This window comes from Vanellus vanellus (assembly GCF_965231255.1).
Source record: "Vanellus vanellus genome assembly, chromosome: 18".
NCBI lineage: Eukaryota > Metazoa > Chordata > Aves > Charadriiformes > Charadriidae > Vanellus > Vanellus vanellus.
The window spans coordinates 8,859,187-8,871,259 of record NC_138923.1 but is presented as its reverse complement, the minus strand read 5'-3'; the positions used below and the strand labels follow the sequence as shown (position 1 = coordinate 8,871,259).

General features: G+C 54.6%; 1 protein-coding gene across 1 annotated transcript in view; it reads left to right on the top strand.

Annotated features, from left to right (window-relative positions):
- Window positions 1–12,073, top strand: part of VAV2 (vav guanine nucleotide exchange factor 2) — a 158,193-nt gene that overhangs the window by 92,410 nt on the left and 53,710 nt on the right. Inside the window, exon 3 of the mRNA XM_082492622.1 lies at window positions 11,243–11,301. Coding sequence (XP_082348748.1) covers window positions 11,243–11,301 — 59 coding nt within the window. The remainder of the gene's footprint in view (window positions 1–11,242; window positions 11,302–12,073) is intronic.

Genomic DNA, 12,073 nt, shown 5'->3' with positions numbered 1-12,073 from the left:
TTCCAGGAAAGCACAGTTCCCTGGCTTCGTCGCCTGTGTTTCCCGAAGGACACGCTTTTGTAGCCAGCTTTTCTAGCTGTTACGAAGCTATGCAAGTGAACCCTCTCCACTTGCACGCGGCAGTTTTTCTAAAGAGGATTTTGTAATATCCGTGGTCTGGAGGAAAGCAGCCAGCCCTCCGCTCGGACTCCCCGTGCTCAGGCCTTTCTGGGAATCCTCCTCGTCTTTGGGCGTCCATCCGCAGGATGCTGAAATCCCAGCTGCGATAAAAATGAAGCTTCTTCTCCCTGCTGGGTCCCTTTGCCCAAATATATTCCATTATCACTCGAAGCAAAGGCAAAATTTGACCGGCTTGCGCCTCTCAGGTCAGCAAAGCCAGTGTATGCTGGGACACGCTGGGATTGCAGGAGAAATGAGGGGTCATGGTGCCGGGCAAAGCCGGGGAGGCGATGCAGCACCCCCGGGCAGTGACACGGGGAGATACTTCCAGAGGGAGAGAAATACAAGGGCAGCTCTCCAGGAGGCCCTGAGAGTCACAGATATGTGCAAATAAGTGAATAACACTAAAATCTCAAGATCAGTATGGGGAAAACATCGCATCCCTCTCCTCCACCTTCTGTGAAACCCAAGAGAGGACAATTCCTCTTTTAAAATCAGGCTGGGTTGAGTCTCCCACGGTCTGTGCCATAGGGCTGTGTGTCCGATTGCCGTCTGTGCCGACCAAAGAACATGCTTTCTGCCTTTCATTGCCGGGCTGCCCTGGAGAGACGGAGCCTCCAGCCCATCTCGTGTTTAACCACACGTCCCTCTGATCCTTGGATTCGCTTTCACGCGCTGCTGCACACCGGTGCTGAAATAGTTTAGCTTAATATTTAATTAACGCTCTTCCTTGCTATGGAGTTTGCCCCAAACTAGTGGCTTTGCTGAGCGTAGCCCTCGCCGTCCTCTCGCCCTGTGCCCTGAGCTCTCGTCATGGGTGCTGATGAGCTCTCCCTGAGGGCTGAGCTTGCTGCTTCGAGTGTTTTGGGGCCATCGAAGAAGCATCAAGAAGAGCGTGGCCAGCAGGTGGAGGGAGGTCATCCTCCCCCTCTGCTCTGCCCCGGGGAGGCCACATCTGGAGCACTGTGGCCAGTTCGGGGCTCCCCGGGTCAAGGAGGACAGGGAACTGCTGGAGAGGGCCCAGCAAAGGGCTACAGAGATGATGAGGGCACTGGAGCATCTCTCTTGCGAGGAAAGGCTGAGGGACTCGGGGCTTTTCAGTCCAGAGAAGAGAAGACTGAGGGGGGATCTTATCAATGCTCATCAATACCTACAGGGAGGGCACCGGGGGGTGGGAACAGCCTTTTCTCAGCGGTGCCCAGTGACAGGACAAGAGGGAACGGGCACAAACGTGACCATAGGAAGTTCCATCTCAACCTGAGGAGGGACTTCTCTCCTGTGCAGGCGGCAGAGCACTGGCACAGCTGCCCAGAGAGGCGGGGAGTCTCCCCCTCCGGAGCCATTCCAAACCCGCCTGGACGTGTCCTGTGCCACTGCTGGAGGTGCCCCTGCTCTGGCGGGGGGTGGCACTGGGGGAGCTCCAGAGGGCCCTTCCCACCCCCACCACTCTGGGATGCTGTACAGGCAATCTCTGTTGCTGTGTTCAGCAGCAGACGCATTTCCAGTTCATGTCAGTTGGCTTTCGTGGTAGCTCACTTGAGAAGCTGCTTGGGTTCTCCCCCCGCCAGGCTTTTAAAGTCCCATCAAAGGCAGCTCCTCACTCCAGTGGTTGCCAGGCAGTCAGATAGTGATAGCTAAAGTAACCGAACGAGACAGAAGCTCAGCATCCGTGTCGGAGGAGAGGGGCCATTAAGTAGTGGAATAAGTATTTATTGCTGTTGTATTAAAGGAACTTGGCAGCCTAAAGAAAGCACTATAGTTTCAGGGCATTAATTTCCGCGCTGGGAGCCGTGGGCGGTGCGGGGAGCGGCACAGCGGGACCGCGCTCCGGCTTGTGCGCAGCTCGCGGCGCTTCTGCCTCTGGCGCTGCTTCGCTTCTGCCCCTCGCTTGCCTTCGCGTCGTCCCCGTGTCCCGGGGGGGGGCGAGGGACTCAGCCCGGCCTTGGTCCTGGCTCGGTGTGTTTGCTGTGGGATGGGGACAGCCATATCACAAAGGGGACACGCGGAGGAGCAGACGCCTCCTTACGCGCAGGCATTGGGGCTTTGGGTCCCCTAAGAGACCTGCGACAACGTTCCCTCCGATACTCAGCTGCTCCGTAATAGGAGAAGACAGATTGGTGTCTTTAAATATGAGAGAGGACGTGTGTGCATCTGGGAAGCTTACGATGATGTGATATGGTGCAGAGCTTTTCTACCAGTAGCTCTAAAGCCGTACGAGTTACTCCTTGTTCGGGGGATGTTGCTGGTTTTGCAGTGACTCCAAGGCTCCACCATAGCAGACGTTATGCCGGCTCCGAAGCGCTCAAAATAAACGTGTTAAAATGATACAAGCCCTGTTCCCACTGGGAAGCAGCAGAGGCTTTGCCAGTGACTTACTATTTGCAGCCCCAACACGTAGTGTGGTCAAATCATGGGTTTAATGCAAAATAATGCTGGGTTTAACAACAGCCCCATTTTGAAAAAGACCAACCAAACACATAGAGTGTAATGGCAGCGGTGCTTAGAGCAGCGCATCACAGCTAACGGCACAGCTTCATGGCGCAGCAGCGCTCTGGGAGTGGAGGAGCTGCCCGGAGCCCTGGAGTTACCGGAGCCCCGAAACAGAGTCCGGGCTGTAAATCAGAGCAGCTGGCGGGACTGGGGGTGGTTTTATAGCGGCTGAGGATCAGCTCCAGAATCTCCTTTCTCCCCCCAGCGTCCTGCTCCTCTCCTCTTTTCTAATGTAATTTGCCGTCTGGGATTGATGCGGAGATGGAGCTTGCTCCCTGCAGGGCTGCGGCAGTGCCAGCGGCACCACGGGGAGCACAGGAGAACGATGCGCTTTCTCCCCTTTGCTCCCGTGGGGATTTCCTCCCTTCTCTTTGGGGATGACCCGTTCTGCATCAGGCCAATTTTTGCCCAACTCCTCCTGCTCCCCCCGGGGAGCTCTGGGCTTTCGTTGCCTTTGCAGTTCCAGCAGGTGATGCATCCCAGTGCTGGGGGGGTGGCAGTATAGCAGGGGGTACGGGTGCTCCCCCAGCCGTGTTGCCCCTCTCCCCGTCTTGAAACCTCAGGGATAGTGAGGGGGTTAAAGGCATCGAGCTCACTTACACCCTCGTTACACCGAAGTGTTATCCAGTGCTTATCGAATATGGATTTGTGAGGGTCCCTTGAGGACACGGCAGCCGTGGGTTGCAACTGTAGAGGATTTCTGATTTGGGATGCGGATGCTCTGGGCTGCCTCCCCGCTGCGTCCCCAGCATGGCAAGGCTCACGTGTGCCACTGACAGGGCTCGGTGCTGGGGCGCCGGGGAGCAGAGCCGTGGGCATGGGGAACGCTGCTGGTGCCCAGATGCTGCGCGGACTGCCAGGCTGGGAACCTATTTTAGACCTTTTTAGTCAGGTCTGTAAAAAATGCTATACGTACCGCAGCTTTTCTTTGGCAAATGCTCCGGTGACGGCAGCCTGGCTGGGGAGTCACTCCCTGTGAGGAGAGGACGCAGAACTCCCCCGCGTGTTCCTCCTGCTTTCTCAGAGGAGTTTTGGTAAAGATGCTTTTGCCCGGAAAGTGCATCTCTTGACGATGGGCTCTCGTTAGAGGGCTTAACCTCATTATCTTGAGAGGTGTAATCGCTCGTCCCTGTAAGGCAGCAGTAACCATAACGCAGTCTGACACGGAGCTCTGAACTGTGGCTAAGAGGTCTTGGGGACAATCTGTGTCAGATGTTCACCTGAGATTATTTTAACTCTTTTCTACTTCCGTGACCAAGGATCCCTTTAGAAAAGGAAGGAGCGGGTACGTCCAGCCTGCCTCGCTCAATCTCAGAAGCAAAATCCAGCCTGTACTTGGTTTTCCTGCATCCCGTTGGCGGAGTGGAGGTCCAGCCCAGCAGTCCAGCCCCGGGGAGGCGCGCGGCCCCAGCATCCCTGGCCAGCTCTCTGCCCATCCCCCGTTTGGGCTTGAGGATGATATTTACTGCTTCCCTGAGAACAGCACTTAACGCTGCACACACATCTTTGAGTCCGAGGGAGCAGCAAACCCAGAGGGGTGCTGGAAGCTGAGCAGTCCTCTCGTTCCCCACCTGCTCTGGCAAATGGGTTTTGTTTTACATTTCTGGTTCTTCCATCTCCTGTGGTTTGGTGGGTGCTCTAAAGCTCATCTGCAGCTCCACAGCAAGGTCGCAAGTTGCTGAAATTTCAATAAATCAAAAGGGATCATCAAAAAAATCAATAAATCAGTCAAGGATCCCCGGAATGGGTGTTTGTTGGAGGAGGGAATAGGCTTTCCCATACCTCCGTCACAGAGTTCCCCATCTGTCGCATGGTCCTTGTAGTGAAATACAGGGAGAGATGCCCACCACGGACACACCGTCGCGGGAGATCTTCCCTGGCTTTGATTTAAAATCCTTATCAAATACGTATCAGCCGAAATCCGCTCAGCTGGCGCCTCTCCGAATGCTGCGTGCCGTCAAACGCCACGCTTGCCCCGCACACTGCCTTTCTGCCTGGCAGGAGTGGGAACGGGAGGCGAAGCCGTGGCATCCCTGGGCGGGCGAAGAGGAGCTGCGGGGGAAACCGTTCAGGCAGGCACATGCGACCTGGAAAGGCACAATCCAGTTGTCCAAACGGATTAGTATTTAATAGCCCTCATCCTCAGCAGCCAGCCAGCTGGGTGGATGAGGTCCAGCTGAGAGAGCCCTGGGTGGAGGGAAATCAAACCCATTTGATGCCCTCCCTTGGCATCCTAGGGAAATAAATCACTGCGGTCTGACTTCCTCCTGCCTGGCGGGGGCTGCCGCTCTCCCGCCGTAGCCACGTACAGCGATGCTCTGCTCGGGTACCGGGCTGTATCGGGAGATGTTGATTTAAGGAATTCCCGGCAACGTCTGTGGGATGCTCAAGTGGTATCAGCCCCGGCTGCGCGGTGTCCAGGGAGAGGGCTGGAAGGCAGCTGCGGGTTTGATGTTTGGTGTGCTCGCTGCACACATGCTGTAGGGTATTGCAGGTTTGTGCATTAAGCAGTAACACACACAGAGCACAAATAACTGATCCAGAACGAGCAGGTTGTGTTTTGTGTTGGCTTTCACACTCGGGGCTTGGCTACGCTGACTCTGTGTACTGGTCTAGCTGCGGTACGAACCCCGGGAGAGGCATATGCAAATGGAGGAGATGGGAGGCTGGAAACTGCTGGTGACACTTTGGTTTGCAAATATCCGATCCTGGTTGTGCACAGCCCGGGCAGGGGGGTGTGCCGCTGGGTGGAAGGTGTGGGGAGATCATAGAAGCATTGAATGGTTTAGGTTGGAAGAGAACTTGAAGATCACCCAGTGCCCCCCCCTGCCCCGGGCAGGGCCACCCCCCCCCCAGCCCAGGTTGCTCCCAGCCCCGTCCAACCCGGCCTTGAACCCCTCCAGGGATGGGGCAGCCACAGCTTCTCGGGGCACCCTGCGCCAGGGGCTCACCGCCCCCAAAGCCAAGAATTGCTTCCCAATATCTCACCTAAATCTCCCCTCTTCCAGTTTGAAGCCATTCCCCCTCATCCTATGTCTCCCCTCCCTAGTCCAGAGTCCCTCCCCAGCTCTCCTGGAGCCCCTTTAGGCACTGGAAGGGGCTCTGAGGTCTCCCCGGAGCCTTCTTTTCTCCAGGCTGACCCCCCCCACCTCTCCCAGCCTGTCCTCCCAGCCGAGGGGCTCCAGCCCTCCCAGCATCTCCATGGCCTCCTCTGGCCCCGCTCCAACAGGTCCATGGCTTTCCTATGTTGGGGGCTCCAGGTGGGCAAGGATGCTCCTCAGCAGGTGGAGAAGAGCAAACACGAGCTGATCGGCCACCTCACCACCCACTGCCATGGGCACCAGTGGGAGAAAATACAGGGTTCTCCAGCTCCAGAAACTGGAGGCAACTGGATCAAATCCTACTTGCTCTCATGGCTGCTTTTATTTTAGCAGCTCTGTCCCTGGGACTCCTCGCATCAGTGGTTTTACTATTTGATGCCGTTATCCAACTCTGAAATCATTTAGCCAGCTTGTCTCTGAATTTGGGGTCGGCTTTCTGCTCACACGGAGGCTGGGGATGTTTGGCCTGAGGACTTATTTTGTCCTTCATGAGCTTCGGGGCAAACCAGAAAATTACTTTACTCCCTGTAATTTCAGGCTCTGCAACCGCCCTCCGAAGGGCACGTGCAGAGGTGGCAGCCTTGAGGGCTCTGCCCGCGCTTATCACCGCTGCGCAGAGCTGCTGATTTGCTTAGAAGCAAATATTCGTTTGTTCTGGGATCGCGGGGCCTCGCTGGGGCTCGGCAGGGGCTGCGAGCCCGGGGTGCCCCCTCGTCTCGCCCGGGCTCTGCGGGCGCGCGGGGAGCGGAGCTGGGCAGTTCTTCCCGTGCAAAGTGTTCTCCAGCCCAGCCAGATCAGTTTGGGTTGGTTTTTTGTTTTTTTTTTCAAATGAGGAAAGAGTTTATTTGAGGGTTTTCTAGATGCACAGAGATACCATCAGCAATAAACGATGCTGGAGGAAATAGAAGAGCAGCGCGTGTCATCATTTATTTTTTCTTTTGCTTGGGTTTATTTTTAAATCTGTAATTTCTAAAAGAAAATGTTGGTAGTAAGGAAGACGAAAAGTGGTGAGTTTCTTATGGTGGTAGTGGTGGGGTTTACTTGTTTTTTTTTTTTTCTTTTCAAAAATCCCATTTCTTTACTCAGCCAGGTTGCCAAGTGACCAGTGAATGTGATGAGCCCAGTTTGAGACTTTCCTTTATTATTTTTTCCCCCACGAGGTGCAAAACTTGGTGCCTTTTTTGAAATCAGGATCTCCACGAGACCTCTGATGCTCAGCCTCTGGGGTCCCGAGCGCAGCCCTCGCGCTCCCTTTCTGGTTCTGTTGGTTCTCAGCAGCCACGTCGCTGCGGGGGGCGTGCTGGTCGCTAAACGCTCAGCTGGGGCTCGGGTTCGGCTCATGTCTGAAAACACGAGGCAAACGGGAACGTCAGGAACGCGAAGGGCATCCCTCACCACCACCAGAAATCCCCCACTAACCCTTTGCAGGTCAACTGTAGAGAAAGTCCGTCTGTACATCACCTGCACTGCTCACCTTCGTAGCTCCGTTTCTGGCGTCTTATTGCCAGCGGGACGTTAATGTAGCTTTTATGGTGACGTTTGCGTGCTGAAGGCAGTTTTCTTGGAGGAAATTGCATTGAGAAATGGGTGAAGAAGTAATAATAAATCAGCGTAAGCCCCTGTTGTGTCAGCCCACAGCCCTCCTTCGCCCAGAAGACAAACGCACAGATGAAAGTACAGTTTTCCCCAGCAGCGTCTTCAGATGACTTTGCCAACCCTCTCGTCTGCCGGAGCTGAGCAGGGTGCCGTCCCCCGGGACGGGACCGGAAGAGCCGTCGGCGCTACCCCGGCCGGTGCGGTGCCACGGCGCTCGGTGGGGACGCGGTTTTGGTGGCGCGTTTGGAAGCTGTTGCTCGCGGCTGCCGGTGCGCTCCGGGAGCGCTTGCGGGGTGCAGCAGCCTCAGTTCTGCCAGATTCCCCGTGTCGAGCAGTTGGTGAGTTTTAAAAAGGGCAACCCGAAGGTCTGAGCTTGTGAAATAATCAGCATAAACGCAGAGGGAACTGATACCCCGTGGCAAGAGGTCTTTTTTGATTGTATTTTCTGCCTTGGGAAACCAAGCCTCTGCGTTTCCCGGCTGCCGTAAAAGAAAGGAGAGGTATAAATAAAACCGGTGAACCGTAATTCCACTAAAGCGTCGTATCTCTATTAGTTGTATTAATACGTCCTTGTACTGCGGCAGCCACGAAAAGCCTCGGCTGAGCTCAGGGACCCCTCGTGCCCACGGCTGCGTGGGTGCCTGCGGCGCGGAGCCTGCCTGCCCCGGTGCAGAACGATAGCCGGCAGCGGCGGGAAACCTCGCGGGGTTTCTCTGCGAATAAGAAGCTGCTTTACGGGGAAAACGAGACACCGTTTAGCAAACACTTCGGGATCGCCTTACTTTTAAGAGCGTCGTTTGATCCTGTTGAAATTGAGAGGGTTACTTATCCTTTAACGCATGCTTCCCTGGCCGGGGGCGGCGGGCCGGAGCGCGGGAGCTGTGGCAGAGGAGCGGCGCTGCACTTGGCTTTGCTGGCTGCCGGCCACTGCCTTGGCGGGAGCTGCTGGTGGAAAGATGCTCCCTGACACTGGGACGGTTCCTGTGCAGCCTGGGTTTCGGAGGTGCCAAGCTTCGTGGAGGCTCTTTGTACCCGATCCCTCGAAGTGGGTGGCTTCGCTCGCGTACCTGAGCGTCGTTTCGGGAGCCTGAGCGTAGCTGAGCGCCTCTGCGCGCGCTGCCTCGTCGCCGGATCCGGGTCCCGGGCTTTGATGTGCCAGGACGTTCAGCGCTTGGGGCTTTTCATCAAAGAACAAAGCAAAAATTGTTGGCGGGGAGAACAGTGCGCTTTTCTCTTAAAATTTCCCTGGAAGTCAAACCCTGCGGTGTAACTGTCTGATTCATAAGCTGATTTTTTGTACTTTAGAAGTCTAATAATAGACCCCAGAAGAGACTCATTCAGTCAGTCTAGGACTTCCCCGGGACTATTTTAAGCCCCGTGGAGCGGGGCTGGGGGGTGCCAGCGGGCTCTCCAGCCTCCGCGCGGCCCGGCTGGGCCCGGCGTTGGCAGGTACCGCTCCGCCGGCAGCGATGCTCTGCGCCGCGGCTCTGCCTCCACGAGCCCTGGAGCCTTTCGTGGGCGCCAATGAACTCGGTCCTCTCCCGAGCTGGGGAGAGCTTTAGGGATGGGAGACTGCGGCACGGAGAGACGCAATAACGTGCCTGGAGTGGTCTTTTTAAGTGGCTGACAATTTGGGGTGCAAGAGCCGATTTCTTTGACTCCCAGGGATGCTTTAACCTTCTTTCTCCTGTTGCTGCTCAGGTGGTTTCTAAAGGCAAAGCCAACCTTCCTTAAAAATGCGGATGGAAGTGAGAGGGTGCGCTTTTAGAGCGCACTTTAGACTTCGGCATGGAGCTAGGCTGGGCCGCCTTCTCCTCCTGAGGGGGCTCAGCCCTTTCCGGCTTCTCCGGAGCAGATTTGCTGAGTGAAGCATGACATTACCGGAAGCCACGTCTTTGCTTGACGCTTCTCAAAGCCAGAGCCGGGCCGGGGGTGGGGGTGTGGGAGGGATTTGGGAGAGCCGGGCTTGTTTAACGCCTCCCTGAAGCGGAGGTGGGAATCTCGCCGGCCGGCGCTGGGAGCCCGCCGCTCACCGGCAGGCCAGCACGTGGCTGAAGCATCTTTTCCAGAAGCCACCAACCTTTCCCCAGGCTGCTTTTCCATTAGATTACAGGAAAATGAGGACCTTCGCCGTGTTTACATTCGTGGCGCTAAATTTCTGCTTGAGAAAGTTTACCGTTTCGCTTCTCGTTGCACAGTAATTACGGTCCGTAATCGGTGGCTCCGGAGCATCCCCGGAAAACCCGGCGTGCCAGGGGTGGTGGTCTGGTAGCCATCTAGATGGGCTCTCGAAATTGGGAAATAGGCCAAAATATGCTCATGACATCAGTAGCAAAAATAATGCTTTGAATAATAATAATAATAATAATAATAATAATAATAATAATAATAATAAATACTCCCTTAGCCACATCCTCTGCTTAGAGGGAACTGTGAGGAGCAGCATCTTAAAAAACAAGAGGTGGAAGGACGCTTTGGTAAGGCCCTGTTTCGCTCGAAGCATCGCACGGGGGCAAGAAAGGCATCCGAGGAGCGAGGAAAATTCCCTCGTGCTCTGGAGCTCCTTTCTGCGCTGAACTCCCGCAAGTGACAATTGATACCAGGGGGGAGCGTGGCCCAGTCTGGACGTGCACAGAGTCTCGTGGGCCCTCTTGAATAATTCACCCCCTCTGTTCTCCGCGTGAAAGTCAACCGCTAAATGCCAAACTGTGGCAGCCCCTTTGTTGCTGCCCCGGCTTCGGGTCCACGCGTGGGGCACCGGAGGCCGACAGCCGGGCTGGAATTCATGGCGGTGGTAAAAGAAAAGAAAAATTAGAGGGAGGAAGGTCGCAAAAGTGTGGGGGAGAAGACAGGGTTTGGAACAGGCTCCAGGGCAGTCCTGGGGAGCTGCGTGCGTGCATCCCCCCAAAACCAGCTCGGTGCTTCCATGTGCCTCTTGCAGAGGGGAGGATTTGCAGGAGGAACCGCGATGCAACTCTGATTGACGTTCTGGGGTAATAGTGTGGGAGGGAGAGAGGCTTCCAGACAGAAGGGACTGCTCAAAAAGTCCTTTATGCGGGTCCTGGACGCTGGCATCGCTATTCGTTCCAGTGGACAGGAAACCGGTCCAAAAATAATAGGTTTGTTTTTTCAATCTGGCTTTGAAATGATGAATAGGAGCGAGAGTAAAACATGTTTTATATCTATAAGGGACTAAAACCATTCTTTGTTTGTCTGCATTGAAAATTCTGCGTAGCAATTAAAACTCCCATCAAAAATGGGAGTTTTCAGAAAAAGCTGGTGGCTTTACTGTTTCTGATTGTGATGCTGATGAAAATATTTCCTTGTTGAATCACTTCTGGCTGTTTTCTGCCAGAAAAGGGCGATGGTCTGCACTCACCTCTGACAAACTGATGATGCATCTTTATTGAAATGCAAGAAGTCAAAACCATTCGGTCTTGGCAAGTTTGCCTCAATAAGAACATTTTGCGTGGGGAGAGACGAAAGGAGTTATAAACCTTTTGTAATACAATACAAAGTAAGAGGGTTTTTTTTTTTTCAGTGGTGATGCATAAAACCTATTGGAGCAGGTCTGGACGTATTATATGGATGATGGGTTGGAGTTTCCATAGATGATGATGGGTTGGAGTTTCCATAGATGATGCCGTTGAATGGATGTCTTTATAGCTGAGGGTGAAATGTCTTTTATGCTCAGTGGTAAAACCAAAAGCAGTGGTTGCACTGAGAGCGTCCTCCGAGCCCTGATGGTGACGTACGGTGGCACTGATGGGGGGACAGGAGCACATCCATTTCAGTGGGTGTTGAGGTCCAAATACCGGCCTGTGGGTCCTCAAGTTCCCACCAAACCTTCCTCTGTCCTCAGTAAGCACACCACCATCTTTTTCTCTCATTTCCAGGTGATCTCTGCCGTATCCAGACTCTCCTTCCACAGTATTGCTCAAACCAAAGGAATTAGGTAAGATCCTTTCAATATGATGCTTTAAATAATGTTGCTCTCTCTCCCTCTCCCTACTCCTAGTATTTAATCACAATCAGACTCTCTATAAGCGTTCGTATGCTTGGGCTATATTGGGGTTACACAGACATCAAGGATGCCTTTGGGATGTAGGCAGGGTACTTGTAAAAGCACCTTACCAGCTGCTCAGGAATAATTTACAAATAAACAGGTGCAAAGGGAATGAGCTGTGTGCAGTTTGCCTGCTGGGGGGGGGGGGGGCAGCGGGGGGGGTTTTAGTGTCCCTTTTTAGCAAGAAGAGGTTAGCAAAAGGAGGTTTTGCTCAGGTCCCCTCTGCGGGGGCTGTGCAGCTCAGCACCGCGATCCCGGGAACGCCAGCGGTGCCCGTCCCGCGGAGCTGTGGGGTCACCCCCCTGTCCCCACCGCCACCGGCCCCGCTCCCCGGCTTGCGCAGAAGCGCCCAGGTGGCCTTTCCGTCACCAACAGCTGGGAAATTTCTTCCTGGCTTTGACAAAGGCACATTAGCGCCGAGTGGGTAATGGGGGTTAATAAGTAGGGTGGCCCTGGCACCCCGGGTGGGCTGCCCTGCTGCCGGCGCTCCGCCTCCGCTGCTAATTGAAGGAGCACCGGAGAAAGAATTAAAAGCAGCAGACAAGCCTATTAAGCAGAGCTGTTATCCCGGTCTTTGTTCAATTCCCTGCCAAATTGGTTTGCAATTGGTTTTCTTGTTAGTGTGCATTTTTATGATCAATCTGGCAACGGCGTCCCATTA